Source organism: Primulina eburnea, chromosome 17 (assembly GCF_022965805.1).
Source record: "Primulina eburnea isolate SZY01 chromosome 17, ASM2296580v1, whole genome shotgun sequence".
Classification (NCBI taxonomy): Eukaryota; Viridiplantae; Streptophyta; class Magnoliopsida; order Lamiales; family Gesneriaceae; genus Primulina; species Primulina eburnea.
In genome coordinates, this window is record NC_133117.1 from 26588914 (window position 1) to 26612912 (window position 23999).

At 40.4% G+C, this 23999-nt stretch overlaps 1 protein-coding gene across 1 annotated transcript in view; it reads left to right on the plus strand.

Moving 5' to 3' along the window:
- Window positions 1–9453: 9453 nt before the first annotated feature.
- The window catches only part of LOC140817998 (uncharacterized), a 30308-nt gene continuing 15762 nt past the window's right edge, over window positions 9454–23999 (plus strand). Inside the window, exons 1-5 of the mRNA XM_073177794.1 lie at window positions 9454–9612; window positions 9655–10036; window positions 10101–10229; window positions 10394–10887; window positions 10996–11068. Coding sequence (XP_073033895.1) covers window positions 9454–9612; window positions 9655–10036; window positions 10101–10229; window positions 10394–10887; window positions 10996–11068 — 1237 coding nt within the window. The remainder of the gene's footprint in view (window positions 9613–9654; window positions 10037–10100; window positions 10230–10393; window positions 10888–10995; window positions 11069–23999) is intronic.

A 23999-nucleotide genomic window follows, 5' to 3' on the forward strand; every position in this document is an offset into this window, starting at 1 on the left:
TAATTCTGAATCGGTTTTTCAACATAGCTCAACGTCTCATCAGTTCGGCCTCGTCTGGTTGAATAGCATGTGAAGCATCAGGAAGGTACTTCCTTAATAATGATACATGAAAGACATCATGTATCCCAGATAATGAAGGCGGTAGGGCTAGTCGATAGGCACGATCTCCTATCTTTTCGAGAATCTCATAAGGCCCAATGTATCGTGGAGACAGTTTCCTTTTTTTGCCAAATCTGACAACTCCTCTGAAAGGTGAAATTTTCAAAAATACTCGGTCTCCTACGTCAAACACCAACGGTCTACGTCAAACATTGGCATATTTGGCCTGTCTATCTTGTGCTGCCTTCATTTTCTTTCGAATTAGCTTCACTTTTTCTGTCATATCTCTGATCATATCTGGTCCAATTTCAGGCACTTCAGAGATATCATCCCAATAGAGAGGGGATCGACACTTCTTTCCGTACAACGCTTTGAATGGTGCCATCTCAATACTCGTCTGATAGCTGTTGTTGTACGAAAACTCACAAAGAGGCAATGCATCTTGCCAATTAGTGCTGAAATCTAGCACTACTGCTCTCAGCATATCCTCCAGTGTCTGGATAGTCCGCTCTGACTGTCCGTCGGTCTGTGGATGATATGCGGTACTCAGATGTAATTTCGTACCGAGAGCCTGCTGCAAACTCTGCCAGAAGTGCGAAGTAAATCGAGGATCACGATCTGATACGATAGACTTCGGCACCCCGTGTAATCTGACCACTTCTCTGACATCTATCTCTGCCATCTGGTCAAATCTGTACGTCATCTTGTACGGAATAAAACATGCAGATTTGGTCAATCTGTCAATCACGACCCAAATCGCATCACAATCTCGGGAGGAACGCGGCAACTGCGTCACAAAGTCCATGGAAATATGATCCCATTTCCATTCAGGAATGGACAAGCTCTGTAATAAACCTCCTGGTTTATTTCTTTCTGCTTTCACCTGCTGGCAATTCAGACATTTGGAGACAAACTCGGCAATGTCAGTCTTCATTTGTTTCCACCAGAACTGTCTTTTCAAATCATTGTACATCTTTCTGCCACCAGGATGAATACTGAATCGACTGTTGTGCGCTTCTGACAATATCTGTCGTCTCAAATCTGAAACATTCGGCACAACTAGACGATTATTCACATACAAGACGTTATCACGTACCTGATATTCTGATCGATGTCCTGTTCTAACCATCGATACTGATTTCTGTACATTCTGATCACTTCGCTGAGCTGCCTTAATTCTCATAATCAGCTCTGGTTCTACTTGTACCGTATAAAGTTTCAACGGTTTATAATCTGTTTAAAATTCTAATCCAGACAAACAGCAGTCTTCTATCAAATTTGAAGCACCAATCATCGATAAGGATAAAGAACATACCTTTCGACTCAGTGCATCAGCTGCTGCATTAGACTTTCCTGGATAATATTTGATTTCACAATAAAAATCTTTAAGCAAATCAAGCCATCTTCGTTGCCTCTTCAATTCAGATTGGGAAAACAGATATTTCAAACTCTTATGATCAGAATATATCTCAAACTTCTCCCCATAAAGATAATGTCGCCATATCTTTAATGCAAAGACAATGGCTGCCAATTCTAAGTCATGAATTAGATAACGGGTCTTATGTGGTTTAAGCTGTCTTGAGGCATAAGCGATAACATGCCCTCGTTGCATCAGCACACATCTCAATCCTCTGTGAGAAGCGTCACAATAAACAACAAAATCACCAGTACCGGATGGAATAGTCAACACCGGTGCACTGGTCAACCTCTTCTTTAACTCCAGAAAACTTGTCTCACACTCTTCAGACCAAACAAATGGAGCATTCTTCTGAGTCAGCTGAGTAATTGGTTTAGCTATACTCGAGAAATCTTTAATGAAACGACGGTAATATCCTGCTAAACCCATGAAACTGCGAATTTCAGGCACTGATGTCGGTCTTGGCCAAGAAATCACGGCTTCCACTTTACTGGGATCAACAGATATACCATCTCCAGATATAATATGATCCAGAAATACTACCTGTCTTAGCCAAAACTCATATTTCGACAGTTTAGCATATAATTTCTCAGCTCTTAAAATTCGCAATACCGTTCTTAGATGCTCAGCATACGCACTCATATTCTTTGAATAAATCAATATATCATCGATGAAAATAATCACAAAATCATCGAGATATTTCTGGAATATACGGTTCATCAATCCCATGAATACAGCTGGAGCATTCGTCAGACCAAACGGCATGACAATAAATTCATAGTGTCCATACCTGGTTCTAAATGCCGTCTTTGAGATATCAGAATCTCTGACTCTCAGCTGATGATATCCCGATCTTAAATCAATCTTGGAATATACTGAAGAACCCTGCAACTGATCGAATAAATCATCAATACGAGGCAAAGGATATTTATTCTTTACCGTTGCCTTGTTCAGTTGCCTATAATCGATGCAAAGTCTCATCGAACCATCTTTCTTTCTTACGAATAGAACTGGAGCACCCCAAGGAGAAACACTCGGTCTGATGTACCCCTTGGCCAGTAAATCTTCAAGCTGGTCTTTCAATTCTTTTATTTCAACTGGTGCCATTCTGTACGGAGCTCTCGAAATCGGTACTGTACCTGGCATCAGTTCAATGATGAATTCTATCTCTCTAACTGGAGGTAATCCCGGGATCTTATCTGGGAAGACGTCAGCAAACTCACGTACCACTGGCAGATCTGCCAATGCTGGACTCGACTTCAGTAAATCTACTGAATATACAAGGAATCCTTCTACTCCTTTCTGTAACAATCGAGTCATAGATAATACGGATACTAAAGGAATTCTCGATCTAGAACCCTTACCGTAAAATTTCCACTCTTCAGCCATATCTGGTCTAAATCTCACTATCTTGTGGAAACAATCAATAGTCGCTCTGTACTTGGTTAGCATGTCAATACCGACAATACAATCAAAGTCAGACAATCCAAGTACGATGCAATCTAATTCAATTTCATGCCTGTGATACTGTAGTACACAACGCTTAACAGAATTTACAGATATCAAACCTATCCCCAAAGGCGAAGATACAGATACTACAGTAGCTAAAGACTCTACAGGCAATGCATGACTCAATGCAAATCGTTCAGAAATAAATGTGTGTGAAGCACCAGTATCAATTAATACGTAAGCAGGGTAACCACATAAAGAACAGTTACCTGCTATAACGTCATCTGGTGCTTCCTGGGCCTGCTCCTCTGTCAAAGCGAAGACTCTGGCCTGCTGTCTAGGAGGCTGACCAACGGTCTGGCTTCCTCCTGGCCTCTGCCGTGACTGAGCTGGCGCTGGCTGGAACATATGAACATCAGCTGATCAGTCTCTCAGTCTGTGCTGCTGATCCTGATGACTCGGCCCCCTGAGATCTTTGGGAACCTCTCTGGGGACACACTTTAGCAAAGTGTCCCGGCTGTTTACAGAAGTTACAACTACCAGTCACTCCCTGGCATTGCTCCGTAGCATGTCTTCCTCCGCAAATCTTGCAATAAACTCCAGTGTAACTCTGGCTCTGTCTGGAACCACCGGAGCTGGAAGAACTGCTGCCAGGTTTCTTGAATTGCTTTCCCCTGGCTTTCAAAAATTCTTTCTTCCCTCCACTGCTGCTGCCACCCTCAAATCTGGGAGGTGGTTGCTGTGGTCTCGGTGCTGGAGGCACAAATGAAGCCCCTTTCTGTCTCATCAGACCGGCTTCTGCTCCCTTGGCTCTGTTCAGGGCGTCAGTAAAATTATCCGGTCGCCCTGTGTTCACCAATGTGAAAATATCGGGGTTCAGGCCATTGATGAACTGGTCAGCAGTAGCTTCTTCGCTGTCAGCCACATGTGGAGCAAATTTCAGCAAGGAGGAGAACTTTGACACGTACTCTTCTATGTTCATCTGTCCTTGCTTTAGATTGGCAAACTCCGCCCCCTTGTCGTTCCGGTACGACACTGGAAAGAATCGTTGATAAAATTCAGTTCTAAATATATTCCAGGTAATATTCGTACCTCTATGCTCCATGGCTCTCTTCCTCGTAATCCACCAGTCCTTGGCAACATCGTGTAACTGGTGTCCAATCAATTTCACCCTCTTCTCATCTGTATACTCCAAGGATTCGAACAACATCTCTATATCATCGAGCCAACTCTCGCATTCCACAGCGTTCTCTGTGCCTTTCCAGGTCGGCGGATGAAATGATTGAAATCGTTTCAGTAACGTTTCCATTGGAGTCGGGGTGACATCCATTGGAGGATTTGATGTACTTCCCTGTTCTGGTACTCGTCTCGGAGGCATATCTAATAATCAAATAAATTAATAACAGATACAACAATTTTGTTTCAATTCTCCTCTAATCATCTTACTGCTGATCTAGAATCAGTACTGATCCAATCTCAATAAAACATATTACTATATTACATCAGATAAACAAGTAACATGTAATAAAGCAGTAAGACATGCTAGCATTCAAAAGCAGGAAAGAAAACCTCAATCTACCCCGCTCACTAGCCTCTTCTATCTTAGTCTAAAGGATCTATCGCTCTGATACCACCTGTTGTGGGGACCCGGACGCTAATCATGTTCTTAATCGTTATTGGGACTAAATTAATTATAATAATCAGGGTCTAAATTTTTTTTTTAAATGCGGAAGGTAATGGAATCAAACTCCTATACATATCAGTATAAAAGTATAAATCTGATAAAATATACAATCATACATACTCAGGTTCAACAACTACTATCAAGTGTTTAACCCTAGCTCTAGTCCAAGTCCGGTATCACCACTCTAATCTCGGTCTGTCTTCACCTCTGTGACCCTGTACATGTCCCACCTGTTGTCATGCACACATACAAACAAGACAACAGCCGGATAACTCCGGTGAGATATAAATATCCCAGTAAAACAATGTATTAAATACAATCATATAAAACATATATAAAAGCATAAACAAACATCAAAACATGTATCTAATCTGACTACATGAATCAATGACTCGTGATCTACTCTTATCTTATCTCAAATCTAGGGATCCCAATCTAATTTAAACTTTGGTATTCTGTATCGAGTGTCTGAGATAGACGTCGATCTACATCTAAGGCTCTTCGATACACCGTAAGTCTAGAGTCTTATCGGTTCTGAGAAAGACTCGGCGGTTCTGCCCTAGCTAGGCTGATCTGCCCTAGACTCGGACTCTGACTCTGTTCTAAGTCAATACAATAACATATCAATCTGATAATCTGCAAATATCAATGCAATAAAATAAAGTATGTGATTTAGGGAAACTCAAGTCAAACCTAACTCGTGTTGTGCAATCCCGAATCAACATTTATTTATACCTTTCTCGATGTCGCTCTGATACAATCGAAGTCTCGATTCACAGTCTGTCACTGTTTAATCTGGCAATGACAATATCAATATACTGTATCAATATTCTAATCAATTCACAACATCTCTGTTTAATCAAACTCTGTCAGTACAATGGTACAATCTTGCGATACCAGTGATACCAAACCAGTATATACTAATACCAATAACTTAAAATCAACCACTGTACAAATCTGACATCACATCTCAGTCAATTTCATTCTGAAATTCATAACAATTCTATAATCAGTCCGTTTCTTAATCTGACTTCGATTCTACGCTGTCTAACATGTCAAGAACAACATATATGACATGTATTCAATTCTAACAACATCATAATTTCAAAACATGTCAAAACGTAGTAAAACTTACGTCCAGTTGTAGCCTGCGTTGATAGGAACACAGTACCGAAGTCGGAATTAAAATCTAACGGCGGATTTCTCACAATTCAAATTTGGATGAAATTCCTCTCGGAAGCTCTCGTTCCTTTTCCCTTAAATTCTGAAGGGATTTTTGCATGTATATATATATATAAACCCACGTACATGAAACAGCCAAATGTCGCTTCTTCATTCTGCATGTTTCGCGCATATGCGCGACATTTCTGGCGCATATGCGCGAGACCTACTGGTCTCGATCTCGGCAACTTGTGCATATGCGCGACATTACTGGCGCATATGCGCGAGGCCTACTGGTACTCAACTGCACAGGCTCGCGCATATGCGCGACATCTTTCGCGCATATGCGCGAGGTCTTCTGCCTTTTTGGCGCATGTACGCGCATCCGGTCGCGCATTTGCGCCGATGCTACTGTCCTCGCACATCAATTTCCACACGCGATCTCATTTTTTGTCTCTGTTAGCCCTTTCATAATTGTCTCGATTAAAAATCTATAATCGTAATTTAACACAACATAAAATCTTGGGCATTACAGAATATATGAGTAACCATCAAGAGACAAGTCAAGTCTCGGTTTGCAGCAATGAAATCAACTCTGTCGATACTTGTTGTAGAGCCCAAAATTCGTACACGTAAAACCCATGCATTATTTATTTGTTAAATCAGTTATTTAATTTAAAATGATTTTCTTAGCCATGCATAATTTATTTAAATGTATTATTTTAAATTATTCATGTTTATTGTGATGCACGTTAAAATATATTTCTAGTTTCATGTTTCAGGCGATCATTCGAGGCGGGATTGTGGAAAAGACCGACGACGATTTTGGCAATTTAAAATGTGGTATTTTATTTTTAAGTTGAGTTTGGGGCGTTTAAAAGGATTTACTAAGCTTTAGTATTTTTACAAGCCTTATTTATTTATCTAGGGATTTTAGAATTTTAAAGTTAGCATGGTGTACCTTATTTTGCTAAGTAGTAAAGTTTGTAAAATTAGTGTGGATTTTACTTAAATTGGGGGACTTTTATTAAAGGATTAGTAGGGATAGTATTTTATTTAATGTGTTAATTGAGTAACTTTTAATTAGCACCTTAATGGTAGAATTAAGCCAAAATTTTAGTCCCTAATTATTAGCCTAACACACGCACACACCCTTATTTACACACACTTACACGTATAACACACACACACATCTCCCTTATCCCCCTTCCATCATTTTAAAAGAAAAATTTTAGGGTTCTTGGCACAAGAGCAACAGCCGCCCCCTCGCTTCAATCTTTCCAGCAAATTTTTGTTGATTTTAATGCAAGAAATTCGAGCCGCAAGTCGTCCCGGATCAAGCCTCGCTCCGTTCCCGCATCGGTATCGTCGTTACGGTAAAGTTTATCATCAAAAGGCACGTATAATCTCTCTTTTTTGCATCGATCATGTCATAGTATGTGTTGCGTTATTTTTATGTGTAAAATCCATGTGTGATGTGTAGTAGTTTGAGCAGAAAATTCATCAATGCGTCTTGCAATAGTTTTTAGATCTAAAATCCCGTTTTTTACAGTATTTTAGATTAATGCGATTTTTAAGTCGAGAATCTAAGAAAACTTTCAACGTGAAAGATGTAGAACTTTTTGATACCTTCGATTTGATATAGAATTCGAGTGATTTGGATAAAAATTGAGTGAGTTACGGTGTTTTTCGTGAGACTCCTCAAACTGCGTTTTCAGTAAATTATGATATTGATGCGTTCTTGAAGTTTAATCGTTGCAGGCTTCGTTGGGGATCGACGGGTGATCGTTGCTGCGTCTAAGTATTTTTAGCGTGGCGTTGGAATGATTTTTGGGTTGTCGTTTCGTGTTGGTAGGCACTTCTATGCATTAAAAGTTCTATGATGGGTTTGTTCGTCAATTGTTGTGTTTGTTGCATTGTTTGCGATGCGTAGTCGTATTGGAGTATTTTTAAAGGTTTGATTCGGTGCTATAGTGTCCTAGGAGGTGTCTCGGGGTGTCGATTCTTAGTCCTTTTGGGTTGGTTGGAAGAAAGAAATGTCATGTTAAGTTTTCACGCAGGTTTCGTCATACAGTGGCTAGCCGGACCCCTACACGGACCCTGACACGGGGTCCGTGCCTTTGTTTCCTCCTTAGTTCCAAGAAACCGAGTGTACACGGATCTTGACACGAACCCGGGGTCCATGCCCTTCTTTTTCTTCACGACACATTTTACAGTATGTATACGGACCCTTACACGGACCCAGGCACGGGGTCCGTGTACTGCTTATTTTGGGAAAAATATTGATGTATGCTTTGAGGTTTGATGTCTTGGTTTAGTGCATTGATTTGCATGGTTGAGTCATGGGAATTTTATCATGTCCTAAGTAAGCGATTGAGCTTAGGTATAGGCATGATGATTATGTCTAAGTCACGCAAGTTAAACTTTTGAGCTCATGTTAGCATGTTGCAGCAACGGCCCCAGTCGAAGTCCAACGAATTCCTCAACGCCAAGTAAGTATGATGACGTGCAAAGAAAATATTTTAATTTTTTGGAGGTATGCTAAATGTCTTGTGACCAAATTATGTTAGGATTGGAAAGCGTTAAAGTATGAACGGGGACCAATCCGCCCGATTAAATTACGAACGAGTTAGATCGAGGTTGAAAGCGTTAAATTATGAACGGGGACCAACCAGCCCGTTAAATTATGAACGGGGATCTCATGTATGTGGCAGTGGCTACGTCCCTGTCAGCCCAGTACTGTGGTTTGTCTGATCAGGCATTTATTATGTTATGGGTTACTTGCTTTAAAACATGCCTCTACGCAAATTAAAGTCATGTATGTTTAAGTACGTTCAGTTATGCAAGCATGTTTATGAAAGCTTTTAAGTTATGGCACGTCTATGTATGTACGTATGTTCAATTTACGTTATGCAAGTTCAAGTTTTAGTATGTACGCTCTATTTTAAAGTTGCATGTGGTTTTATTACGTAATACTCGTTATTCCGGTTTATACGTATTGAGTCTTTAGGCTCACTAGACTTGATCGATGCAGGTGAGTATGTTGATGAGGAGACAGGAGGTGGCGACCAAGGGGCAGGCTTGGACTGAGCGGGAGGCTAAACCCGAGGACCGCCATGTTTAAGTTTTATGCAAAAGTTAAATTACTCTGATTTCATATTTTGATGGAAATACTTTGAGCAAACCTTTTGTGAGCAAATTTTATTGTAGTTATCTTGAACGACCATGTCTTATGGGGGACTTGGTTGAGATATTTTATGGCAAACTTTGAAGGTTATTTTATGTTTAAGAAAATTTTAATTTTTTCCGCAAATTTTAAGTAGTAAAAAGTACGGTACGTTACAGTTGGTATCAGAGCGGTGTTCTTGTAAAGGTTTACGCCTACCGCCAGCCGCAAGAAGCTAACGAAGTCACACCTCAAGTCTGTAAGTTTTAAAGTTTCAAATATTTATGCTATGTAGTATGCATTGAGCCATGATTTCCGCATGTTCTTGTTTAAGTTCGAATCTCGTGCATCTTATGTATTTATGTCATATTCATGCATGTTGGGTTTAGGAGGATGAGACCAAAGGAGTTTTCGGGTACCACTGACCCGATGATAGCTGAGGGATGAATCAAGTCCATCGAGGTGATCTTTGACTTTATGGAACTGACCGATGCTGATAGGGTCAGGTGTGCTACGTTCCTTCTGTCAAGGGACGCCAGGCTATGGTGGGAGAGTGCGTCAGTGGCGATCAATTTGCAGACTTTGTCATGGACAGAATTCAAGGAAGTTTTTTTCGCCAATTACTTCACTGAGGAAGTACGTTCCCGCCTGACCAGGGAGTTTATGACACTGATGCAGGGGGACAACAGTGTCGCAGAGTTTGTGAGGAGGTTTGAGAGGGGGTGTTACTTTGTACCCCTGATTTCGAATGATGCCCAGGCAAAGCTGAGGCATTTTATGGATGGTTCGCGGCAGATCTTGCGCCGTGATGTGAGGGTAGCTGGCCCCACTTCTTATGTTGTCGCCGTATCTAGGGCTTTGGCGGCAGAACAAGACCAACGGGACATTGAGGCAGACAGGCAGGGCAAGAGGCCCTATCAGGCACCACCTCAACACCCACAGCAGCAGCATCAGAGGCCCCAGTTTAAGAGGTCGTTCCAGAGGGCCGCCAGGGAAGAAACCATATCAGGGACCGCCAAAGGGCAAGGGTCCAACTCAGCAGCAAGGGGCACGTCAGCCTGTTATTTTCCCAGTGTGTCCTAAGTGCAACTTCCAGCATCCAGGGCAATGCTTATATGGATCAGGCAAGTACTTCAAATGTGGAGCTAGTGACCATATGTTGAAGGAGTGCCCGCAGTGGAAGCAACCAATCCAAGGGAGATTTTTCGCCATGCATGCCCAAGAGGCGAATCCAGACACTACCCTTTTGACTGGTAATATATTTAATTCGGTACAGTATTGATTTCTTTGCCTTTCATGTTTAATTTTAATTGTGAATTCTATTGTTTTAGTTGGAATTGTGGGTGTCTTTTGTTGCATGAGGTTTGTGGTAGAATTTTTGGGATATAAGTTAGTTTGTTGTGCTAATGTATCTCAGGGAATATTTTCATTAAGAGATTAGTCACAACGGCACTGATAGATTCAGGAGTCACTCACTCCTTTATCTCAGAGACTTTTGCTAATCATCTGGACATCAAGTCCATTGGTCTAGATATGAATTTTTCGGTGACAGTCCCATCCGGAGAAGAACTGTTAGTGACAAGCGTGATCAGAGACATTGATCTAGAATTGCAGGGCCATCTAGTATATGCGGATTTGATTCTACTGCCGTTGCCAGAGTTCGACATTATTTTGGGAAAGGACTGGCTGACAAAGAACAGGGTTCTGATTGACTTCCAGAAAAGATCAGTATTGGTTAGGCCGCTGGGCATAGAACAGTTTTTATTTGAGCCAGACAGATGGAGAAGCTTCCCTCGCATGATTTCGTGCATGCAGGCGAGGAGGTTGATTTCCATGGGGTGTCAGGCCTTCTTGGCCAGTATTATTTCGGCGCCTAATGTGCCCTCTCCATCTTTACCCGACGTGCCAGTGGTCAGTGAATTCCTTGATGTCTTCCCAGACGATGTTTCAGGTCTTCCAACCGAGAGAGAGGTGGAGTTTGCTATTGATCTCATGCCAGTCACATTGCCAATCTCTTAGGCACCGTATCGATTAGCTCTAGCTGAAATGTTAGAACTCAAGCAGCAGATTCAGGAGCTTCTCGACAAAGAATGTATCCGCCCTAGTTTCTCATCGTGGGGCGCACCCGTACTCTTTGTAAAGAAGAAGGATGGAGCATGAGGCTGTGCATCGATTACCGTGAGTTGAACAAGGTAACGATCAAGAACAAGTATCCACTTCCTAGAATCGAAGACTTGTTTGATCAGTTGCAGGGAGCCACAATGTTCTCTAAGATAGATCTTCGATCAGGGTATCACCAGCTGAAGTTGAAAGATGCAGATGTTCACAAGACGGCCTTCAGAACTAGGTATGGGCATTATGAGTTCTTAGTAATGCCATTTGGATTGACGAATGCTCCAGCAATTTTCATGGACCTCATGAATCGAGTATTTCAGCCCTACCTTGATCAGTTCGTCATAGTGTTTATTGACGACATGAAAGAGGATCGGTTACGGTGACCGGAAGCGCAACGGAAGCACAAAAAAATCTAATTTTAAGGAAAAATTTCGGCCACCATGCATTTCATGTAGCAAATACAAAAACACAACTATGTAATACATAGGATGTAAGAAAATCGTTACCTATCAACCTCTTGAGGTTGATGATGGCACCAACCAAGTTGTAAACAACTTGGCTCTTGAAAAGGATGACAATCTACAAGCTTCCTCCTTACTCCAAAAATTAGGCCCACCACCAACTAGTTAGATCCCCTCAAATTTTGCACTAAAAAAATAGGAGGATTTTTCAAAGAGAAGTATTTTTCATTCTTCAACACTTGAAGAAGAAAATGAGAGAAAACTTGGAGAGAAAGAGATTGTTTCTTCAACCCTTGAAGAAAGAAGAATGTGAGAGAAAAAATGAATAGTATTTTCGGCACTATTCATCCAAGGAGAGAAGGAGAGACATTTTTTTTTGGTTGTGGGAAAAGTTGTTCCAAAAAGTTGCATGCCATGCCTTGAAAACTCAAAAATTAGTCTCCCAACCTTTCACCTCCCATGCATGTATATTATATGGTTTTTATCAAAATAAAAACCATGGACTAAATTTAATTATCTCAAACATATTTGAGACTAATTAAACATTACTTGAATTTACACAAGTCCCACTAGTTAAATAATTAATTTAAATTGAGCTCTACAAGACTCAATATAATTTAATTAATTCAACACTTGAATTAATTTAATTATTTGGACTCTACTAGGTCCACTAGTGTTTAATTAATTCAACACTTGAATTAATTTAATTTAGTCCATAATAATGTCTATGAAAATCACAATTTTCAAATACATTATTCACTTGGCCAAATTTTAATTTAGGAACACTTCCATAAATCAAAATTTACATTTCTCTCATAGAAGTCATACTTCTATTTTTCTTTACACTTATAAACTCATTTATAAGTTGTTCAACACATTGAACTAGTTTCTCCTTTATAGAAGTCATACTTCTAATTTTTCATTACGCTTATAAACTCCTTTATAAGCCGTTCAACACATTGAACTATTTTTACTTCTCAACGGGATCTAGAAAGCTAGTACTTGTGTGGCCCTCAATGGTTCATTGATACAACTAGCCGTGGGTTCACATCTCTATGTGATTCGGACTAAACATGTCCTTATATGAGCATACCTCAATTGCTCCATTCTTATTTATCAATACCTTGATAATAAGAACGTCAGAACTCAAGTCTAATAGTACCCAACCAATCATGTTAAACGCCTAGCAGCATCGCTTACATGATTCCCTAGGTATCAAATGATAGTGCCTGCAAGAACCATTCTATTATGGTTAGCGTACAGTACGGTCCCTTCAACTCATATATCCCGACCGATTCGACAACCATTGGTTTATCGAGAGTTGTTAATGAATCGATACTATGTGTCATGTCGTAGTTGCATCGATGGTGTAATCTATGAAACCCCTTTCATAATTACCACCATACTCTGGCCAGAGATCTCAACCTACATACACATGATAACACATAGGATATCAATACCCGAAGGTAAGCGGTGAATCCCCGACTACAATGCATCGACTCCTATGTGTTTCGATAGAACACCCAACCTTGCCACCTGATGACCCCATTAGAGTCGGTAAACAAGTCAAAGTGTAATTCTAGCACATAGAGTCTCAATGTTGTCCCGGGTCATAAGGACTAATTCTGTACAACCATAAACTAGGACATTTCCACTCGATAAGTGAGAACCACTTGGAAAGTCCTTTTATGGAGGGTTGTTCAGTGCACTCTACAAGGAGCACCTATCTGCATGTTCGGACATCACAATGTCCCCTACCAATGAAACATGGTACTCACATCGCAGATACTAGTCTCGAACTCTAGCGGCCTATATCCTTCTTAGTGGCGGCTGAATCGACTAGGAACCGTTTAGAATATACAGTATTACAAATATGAGTTTCATGATACTCATCATATGAGCATCTCATATTCTTTCTACTATTTGTATATTCAAGGGCTTTATCTATGCAACTAGCATGGGTATACAGATAAAGATTTTCCAAAACAATAATTTCAAATATTATTAAAATAAAGATTGCTTATACATAGAGTTTCATTGTGAACACTCGGCCAACACTTGGCTCGACGGGCACCTACTCTAACAATCTCCCACTTGCACTAGAGCCAACTACCCATATTCTTTAAATCCATTGATTCGTGATGCTTGTCGAATAATGGTCCAGGTAAAGGCTTAGCTAGTGGATCAACAACATTATCTGCGGAGCCGACTATGTCAAAATACACTTCTCTACTTTCCACAATCTCTCCGAGGATGTGGTACTTTCTCAATACTAGTTTGGATTTCTGATGAGACCTAGGCTCCTTTGCTTGAGCTATAGCTCCCGTGTTGTCACACAACACCGGGACAGGAGCAACTCCATTAGGAATGACGTCCAACTCTTAGACGAAATTCCATATCCAAACAGCCTCCCTTGTTGCATCTGATGCAGCAATGTATTCGGCCTCTGTGCTGGAATCCGCAGTATTGTCTTGCTTGGAACTCTTCCAAGAGACAGCAGCACCATAGAGCATGAATACAAAACCAGAGGTTGACTTCGAGTCATCGATATCGCTTTGGAAGCTAGAGTCGGTATAGCCTTCCAATTTTAGTTCTCCACCCCATAGACCAAGAACAATTTATTGGTCCTTCTCAACTACTTGAGGATGTCTTTCACAGCTTTCCAGTGTGGAAGACCAGGGTTCGATTGATATCTACTCACTACACTTAGTGCGAAAGCCACGTCAAGACGTGTAGATATCATCCCATACATGATGCTACCAATAGCCGAAGCATACGGAATGCGAGTCATCGCCACTATCTCTGCATCAGTCTTGGGAGACAGACTTGGATAGGGACACGCCATGACACATTGGTAGATGTCCTCCCTTGGACTCATCCATCGAGAACTGGCTTCACGATGGTATCAATGTATGTGGACTGGGTGAGACCAAGCAATCTTCTCGATCTATCTCAATAGATCTGTATTCACAATACAAAAGATGCTTCACCCAAGTCGTGCATCGAGAACTTACTCGCTAACCATATATTAGTTGATTGCAACATTCCTACATCATTCTCAATGAGTAGAATGTCATCAATATACAACACCAGGAATGTCGCAACACTCCCACTGACCCTCTTATACATATAGGGTTCCTCAGGATTCTTAGTAAATCAAACTATTTGATTGTATTATCGAATCTGAGGTTCCAACTCCTAGATGCCTGCTTTAGATCATAAATAGATCTCTGAAGTTTGCATACCATATGCTCACTTCCGATAGATGTAAACCCTCCAGGTTTAGACATGTAAATAACTTTCTTAAAATCCCCATTAAGAAAGTCTGTCTTGACATCCATCTGCCATATCTTATAGTCATACCATGCAGTTATGGCTAGCAAATTCCTTATGGTCTTGAACATTGCGACTGGGAAAAGGTTTCCTCAAAGTCAACTCCTTGTCTTTGAGTATATCCTTTTGCCACCAATCGCGCCTTGAAGGTCAATACCTTCCCATCCGTCCCAAGTCCCTATGGGAACCCTTCCCTCAGGTAGATCTATAAGATCCCACACTTGGTTCGAATGCATGGAATTCATCTCAGATTCCATAGCATCAAGTCATTTGGATGAATCGGCATCAGATAACGCTTCCTTGAAGGTCCTTGGATCACATCCATGGTTAGGCTCATCATGGCCCTCTTCAAGAAGCTGACCATACCTCATAGGTGGTCTCGAGACTTTCTCGGATCTTTTAAGAGCTTGTATCTCCTCACTTGGCTCTTCGGGTGCGGGTTCTTCAATTGTGGGTGTCTCTCGAACCTCTTCGAGTTCTATCATCTCCCTTTTTTTTATCCAATAGAAATTCCTTTTCCAAAATGGTCGCATTCCTAGAAACAAACACTTTTGTTTCTTGGGGATGATAGAAGTAGTATCCAATCGAATTCGTTGGATATCCCACAAAGTAGCATAAAATGGATCGATTATCCAATTTATCTCCCACTACCTGCTTCATAAGCAGGGCACCCCCATATTCTAAGGTAATAATACTTAGGAGACTTACCCATCCATATCTCATATGGTGTATGCCTTTGAATGGACATTTAGTAGAATATCTTTTAATTTAAGTTATAGAGATCGTTTTCAAGTTTACCAGTACCAATCAAACATTCATTCATGTAAATGTTGCAAACACCTTTGCAAAATAAACAAGAATATCCATTTTTATCGGCATAGAAATAGAAACAATGTTTTTTCAAAATTAGGTACAAACAAAAAATCTCATAAAATTAACTTAAACTATTGTTCAATAATAAGTAAACATCTTCAATAGCCTTGGCAGCAACTCTTGCTCCATTTCTCATCCTCTAGAAGGTCACACCTTCCTTAAGCATTCTACTTCTTCCCATCACCTGTAACCCATTACAGAGATGTGAGTCACAACCGGTATCTAATACCCAAGAAGTAGAGTTAATTGAAATGTTTACTTTAATTTAGAACATACCGTTTCAAGAACACTTATGGGCCAGATATTCCTTGCAATTTCGCCTCCAATGTCCAGGCTTCTTGCAGTGATGACATTCAGCAGCAGTCTTGTCAGCCTTAATTGGTGTGGCTGCCACAACGGGATTCGGAGATTGCCTCAACAAGGGCACGTTATTCTTGGGACGTTGGAAAGAACGCTTCTTTCCATTCCCATGTGGATCAATCTTCGTACCAGATGAAGAACCCACATAAAGAACCAACTTCTCTTTCTTGATGGTGGATTCAAACGTAACAAGCATATTCACCAACTCCTCAAGGGTCGGCTCTAGCTTGTTCATGTTGAAGTTCACCACAAAAGGATCAAATGAGCTAGGCAGCGATAACAGCAACACGTCGGTGGTCAACTCCAAAGGAAAGATCATATCCATGCTAACGAGCTTATCCACGAGCTCAATCAACTTTAGGCCATGCTCATGGACCGAGGCCCCATCTCGCATGCGCATAGTGATCAGCTCCTTGACGGTAGCATGCCTAAGAGGCCGAGTCTGCTCACCAAAGAGCTCTTTGAGATGCTTATGAATGTCAGCAGCATTCTTTGCACCCTCAAAACGCCTCTGCAGCTCATCATTCATAGAAGTCAGCATATAACACCTGGCTATCAAGTCATGGTCACACCATTCCTTGTAAGCCTGCAATTCCTCAGGAGTGCAGTCAGTCGGAGCCTCAACAAGGGGCGACTCAGTCAGTGTATATGCTACCCTTTCCGAATTCAAGACGATTTTCAGGTTTCTTAGCCAAGTGAGGTAATTAGGTCCAGTTAATATGTGTTTGTCGAGTATTACGGATATCGGATTGCGAATCGAAGACATTGTCAATTTGTACTGAAAGTAAAAACAGATAAATGTTGATGACTATTTTAAAATATTTGGTAAGATATAAAGTATGGACTTTAACTTTATAAATATTTACTCCCACTGTTTTGACATCTTTCACTACCCTCTAGTGAAAACGGGAAACTCCTTTCCTCAGTAGGTACGTAAGGTCCAATTAGCGAATTATGATCCCGATTATACAGCCAATCACAATTCCTAAAAGTAGTTTCCCAATTGCATCACAATGCAACCCTTAACGTAAAATTTTGTCTCACGTTTGATTAGGACCCATTATAGACGTCGTTCATCTTTACGTGTCAAGCCTTACCCATCGATGTTGAACCTTAATGGACGGTCGCCATGAGTTCCCTCAATTATCTGAGCCGAAGTCATGGGAGTTCCACGTAGTTCACATCACCATGTCAATGAATGTCACAGCTTTCCGGCACTAAGGGCCCCCCCAATAATATGAGCCGAGCCCCGAGTACGGGTAGCGTTCATCATGCACCCATTGTCGATGGAAGACAAGGAAATTATAACCAAATTTATAATTCCCCTTTTCGGACTTGATATTAATTTTGAATCTTATTCAAAATGAGGGTTTTAATTTTGAAAGGTCTCATCATTAATTTTATTTAAAAGCTCGCCATGTTTGATCGTATGTTTGCCGGATTCATTCAACTTTGTTATTATCATAATAATAACGCACATACTCATTATTTATAACATATCATGCATATATTATAAACAGTAAACAAATAAGGATGATCAATCGCTCCAATACTAATGGACCGTGTGAGCTAAACACGGGCCTAGGTCTAATCCTAGGGTAAATGCACGGGATGCAAATGCAACTATTACATTAGCTTCCAATATTTACATGTCTTCGATCTTCATAATCATCATGGCCACCATCTTCCAATCTTGATCATCCACTATACTAATATTTACAAATAAATATCCATGGCAAATAGGGATACATCTCATGGGGTGGGAACGGGCCATAAACCAAGCCCACTTTATAAACTGATAATTATTACAATCATTCAACACAAAATATCCTAGCATACACCTAGCAAATTGGGCTTGGGCTTTTGATCATCCTTCATGCATAATATCACATATCATACACCATCAATTAATTATCACAATAATTAATTGATCCAATATTATATATCTTGATCCAATCACTAACCGCCACGATTATAAACTAAATTAACAAAGTATACAAACACATTTGTCTACTTTCAAATTAATTTATTTATAACCGAATTTATTGTAAATCACCATTTACTATAAATAATTAAAGTCCAACTTAAATTATTTATTTCATGAGAAAATATTTGCAACTTATGTAATTTTAAACTTAAGGGCCCAAAAAACTTATTTTTCACCAAAAACATTTTTGGCCCATTTAAAATTCACAAACATGTTAGCCATCCAATGGCCCAACAACTCAAGGTCCATGACACTTTGATATTCCAAAACACTTTTGGAAACCCTAGCCGTCATCGCCGTCGCCGGAGCTCCGTCGCCGGATTCCGGCCAACATTCCGGCGAACAAAAATTTTTTTTTTATTTAAAAATGTGGGGCTGTTCGGGCAGCCCCTTGGGCTGCCCTAGCTGCCCGTTTCGAGCAGCCCCTCGGGCAGCCCAAGCTGCCCGAAATGGGCAGCAACTTGCTGCCCAAAAACAGCCCCGAAAATGGCCTTGAATCGTTGCAAAAAATACACTCATGCGGTTAGAAATCGATCTCAACATAATATCTTGTAAATGCTACACAAAAACGTAACCATAGCTCGGATACCACTTGAAAGGGGATCGGTTACGGTGACCGGAAGCGCAACGGAAGCAACAAAAATTTCGAAAATCATATTTTCTAGCAAAAATTTCGGCCACCTCTCATATATTGTGTAGCAAATACAATAAAAACAAAATGACATTCATAGTGTGTTAAGAAATTTACCTATCAATCTCAAAGATCGATTGTTTGGCTCCAACTAAAGTGTAAACAACTTGGCTCTTGAAAAGGATGACAATCTACAAGCTTCCTCCTTACTCCAAAAATTAGGCCCACCACCAACTAGTTAGATCCCCTCAAATTTTGCACCAAACAAATAGGAGGATTTTTCAAAGAGAAGTATTTTTCATTCCTCAACACTTGAAGAAGAAAATGAGAGAAAGCTTGGAGAGAAAGAGATTGTTTCTTCAACCCTTGAAGAAAGAAGAATGTGAGAGAAAAATGAATAGTATTTTCGGCACTATTCATCCAAGGAGAGAAGGAGAGACATTTTTTTTGGTTGTGGGAAAAGTTGTTCCAAAAAGTTGCATGCCATGCCTTGAAAACTCAAAAAGTAGTCTCCCAACTTTTCACCTCCCATGCATGCATATTATATGGTTTTTATCAAAATAAAAACCATGGACTAAATTTAATTATCTCAAACATATTTGAGACTAATTAAACATTACTTGAATTTACACAAGTCCCACTAGTTAAATAATTAATTTAAATTGAGCTCTACAAGACTCAATATAATTTAATTAATTCAACACTTGAATTAATTTAATTATTTGGACTCTATTAGGTCCACTAGTGTTTAATTAATTCAACACTTGAATTAATTTAATTTAGTCCATAATAATGTCTATGAAAATCACAATTTTCAAATACATTATTCACTTGGCCAAATTTTAATTTAGGAACACTTCCATAAATCAAAATTTACATTTCTCTCATAGAAGTCATACTTCTATTTTTCTTTACACTTATAAACTCATTTATAAGTTGTTCAACACATTGAACTAGTTTCTCCTTTATAGAAGTCATACTTCTAATTTTTCATTACGCTTATAAACTCCTTTATAAGCCGTTCAACACATTGAACTATTTTTACTTCTCAACGGGATCTAGAAAGCTAGTACTTGTGTGGCCCTCAATGGTTCATTGATACAACTAGCCGTGGGTTCACATCTCTATGTGATTCGGACTAAACATGTCCTTATATGAGCATACCCCAATTGCTCCATTCTTATTTATCAATACCTTGATAATAAGAACGTCAGAACTCAAGTCTGATAGTACCCAACCAATCATGTTAAACGCCTAGCAGCATCGCTTACATGATTCCCTAGGTATCAAACTGATAGTGCCTGCAAGAACCATTCTATTATGGTTAGCGTACAGTACGGTCCCTTCAACTCATATATCCCGACCGATTCGACAAACATTGGTTTATCGAGAGTTGTCAATGAATCGATACTATGTGTCATGTCGTAGTTGCATCGATGGTGTAATCTATGAAACCCCTTTCATAATTACCACCATACTCTGGCCAGAGATTTCAACCTACATACACATGATAACACATAGGATATCAATACCCGAAGGTAAGCGGTGAATCCCCGACTACAATGCATCGACTCCTATGTATTTCGATAGAACACCCAACCTTGCCACCTGATGACCCCATTAGAGTCGGTAAACAAGTCAAAGTGTAATTCTAGCACATAGAGTCTCAATGTTGTCCCGGGTCATAAGGACTAATTCTGTACAACCATAAACTAGGACATTTCCACTCGATAAGTGAGAACCACTTGGAAAGTCCTTTTATGGAGGGTTGTTCAGTGCACTCTACAAGGAGCACCTATCTGCATGTTCGGACATCACAATGTCCCCTACCAATGAAACATGATACTCACATCGCAGATACTAGTCTCGAACTCTAGCGGCCTATATCCTTCTTAGTGGCGGCTGAATCGACTAGGAACCGTTTAGAATATACAGTATTACAAATATGAGTTTCATGATACTCATCATATGAGCATCTCATATTCTTTCTACTATTTGTATATTCAAGGGCTTTATCTATGCAACTAGCATGGGTATACAGATAAAGATTTGCCAAAACAATAATTTCAAATATTATTAAAATAAAGATTGCTTATACATAGAGTTTCATTGTGAACACTCGGCCAACACTTGGCTCGACGGGCACCTACTCTAACATTCTTATTTACTCGAAAAGCCATGAGGAGCATAGCCAGATCTGAGGACGGTGTTGCAGGTTTTGCAGAGTCGTAAGTTATTTGCGAAGTTCAGCAAGTGCGAGTTTTGGTTTCAGAAAGTAGCGTTTTTGGGGCATATAGTGTCTAGAAGTGGCATTGAAGTGGATCCAGCAAAGGTAGCAGCCGTTAAGGAATGGGTTGAGCCAAAGAATGCATCAGAGATCCGCAGTTTTCTAGGTTTAGCCGGTTATTACCGTAAGTTCATTCGAGGATTTTCATCCATAGCAGTGCCACTCACTTCCCTGACCAAGAAGAATGCTAAATTCGTGTGGAGTGATGAATGTCAGAAGAGCTTTGATACTTTGAAGCAAGCTCTTATTTCAGTACCAGTGCTAGCCATGCCGGCAGGGCAAGGTGAATTTGTGCTTTATACCGATGCATCTAAGCTCGGATTAGGCGCAGTGTTGATGCAGCAAGGTCGGGTTATAGCTTATGCTTCCAGGCAGTTGAAGGTGCACGAGAAGAACTATCCGACGCATGATTTAGAATTGGCCGCAGTAGTCTTTGCTTTGAAGATTTGGAGACACTACTTGTATGGCGAGAAATGTCAGATTTTCACTGACTACAAAAGTCTGAAATATTTCTTCACGCAGAAGCAACTAAACATGAGGCAGAGACGGTGGTTGGAACTGGTGAAGGACTATGATTGCGAAATTAGCTACCATCCGGGAAAAGATAATGTTGTGGCGGATGCCTTGAGCAGGAAAGTTGGGTCATAGATCAGTTATCAGTGCAGATACCTCTTCAGTCTGAGATTCAGAGGTTTGGTTTGGAAGTTTATCGTGAGGGTAGAACTCCGAGACTGTCTAATCTGACAGTCCAATCTTCTCTGATAGACCGCATTCGTGCAGGTTAGTCTTCAGATGAGCAATTACAGAAATGGAGACTGAAGGATGAAGCCAAGGGCAGTGTTCTTTACACAGTGGCAAATGGAATTGTGAGATACAGAGGCAGAATGTGGGTGCCTAGTGTTGATTCGATCAGACAAGATATTCTGTCAGAGGAGCATGCATCTCCATATTCTATCCACCCAGGAGGTACCAAGATGTATAAGGACCTACAGATTCTGTATTGGTGGCAAGGGATGAAGAGAGATATCCGCAGGTTTGTGTCTGAATGCTTCACTTGTCAGCAGGTGAAGGCAGAGCATCAGAGGCCAGCAGGATTGGTTAAGCCACTCCCCATACCAGAGTGTAAATGGGAGAACATCACTATGGACTTCGTCATTGGGTTGCCTAGATCAGTCAGAGGATTTAATGCTATTTGGGTCATAGTGGACAGGCTCACTAAGTCATCGCACTTTTTTCCAGTGAAGACGAATTTCTCCATGACGCAGTATGCGGAGCTTTATATCAGGGAGATAGTCCGTTTACATGGGTTCCCAGTTTCGATTGTTTCTGACAGGAACCCGAGGTTTACGTCGTCCTTCTGGAAGAGCTTACATGCAGCCATGGGGACAAAATTACTGTTCAGTACAGCTTTTCACCCGTAGGCAGATGGTCAGTCTGAGCGAGTGATTCATATTTTTGGAGGATTTGCTAAGAGCCTGTATGATTGATTTTCAGGGCACTTGGGAATCAAATTTACTTCTAGTAGAGTTTACCTACAACAACAACTTCCAATCGTCTATAGGTATGGCTCCCTACGAGGCTTTGTATGGAAGAAAGTGCAGGTCACCAGTTCATTGGGATGAAGTTGTTGAGAGAGCAGATCTTGGTCCAGAGATAGTTCAGCAAACTGCCGATGTGGTGGTCAAGATTCGGGACAGAATGAAGACTGCCCAAAGCTGTCAGAAGAGCTATGCTGATAAGAGAAGGAGAGACCTCGAGTTTTCCGTTGGCGATCACGTTTTTATAAAGATAGCACCCATGAAGGGTGTTATGAGATTTGGGAAGAGAGGCAAACTGAGTCCGAGGTTCATTGGGCCGTTTGAGATTTTGGAAAGAGTTGGGACACTAGCCTATCGTGTTGCTCTTCCGCCGAATCTGTCCGGGGTGCACAATGTGTTCCATGTCTCGATGCTGAGGAAATATTTGGCTAATCCTTCGAACATTCTGAGTTATGAACCGTTGCAGTTGGCTCCAGACCTGTCTTACGAGGAGAAACCGATTCAAATCCTAGGCAGGCAAGAGCGCAGACTCCGGAACAAAGTGACTAAGCTAGTCAAGGTTCGGTGGCTAAACCAATCAGTGGAAGAGGCCACTTTGGAGTCAGAGACAGATATGCGACTTCGCTACCCGGAGTTGTTCGGTAAACTTAATTTCGAGGACGAAATTTTTATAAGTAAGGGAGAAACTGTAGAGCCCAAAATTCGTACACGTAAAACTCATGCATTATTTATTTGTTAAATCAGTTATTTAATTTAAAATGATTTTTTTACCATGCATAATTTATTTAAATGTATTATTTTAAATTAGTCATGTTTATTGTGATGCACGTTAAAATATCTTTCGAGTTTCATGTTTCAGGCGATCATTCGAGGCGGGATTGAGGAAAAGACCGACGAAGATTTTGGCAATTTAAAATGTGGTATTTTATTTTTAAGTTGAGTTTGGGACGTTTTAAAGGATTTACTAAGCTTTAGTATTTTTACAAGCCCTATTTATTTATCTAGGGATTTTAAAATTTTAAAGTTAGCATGGTGCACCTTATTTTGCTAAGTAGTAAAGTTTGTAAAATTAGTGTGGATTTTACTTAAATTGGGGGGACTTTTATTTAAGGATTAGTAGGGATAGTATTTTATTTAATGTGTTAATTGAGTAACTTTTAATTAGCACCTTAATGGTAGAATTAAGCCAAAATTTTAGTCCCTAATTATTAGCCTAACACACGCACACACCCTTATTTACACACACTTACACGTATAACACACACACACATCTCCCTTATCCTCATTCCATCATTTTAAAAGAAAAATTTTAGGGTTCTTGGCACAAGAGCAACAGCCGCCCCATCCGTTAAATCTTTACAGCAAATTTTTGTTGATTTTATTGCAAGAAATTCGAGCCGCAAGTCGTCCCGGATCAAGCCTCGCTCCGTTCCCACAT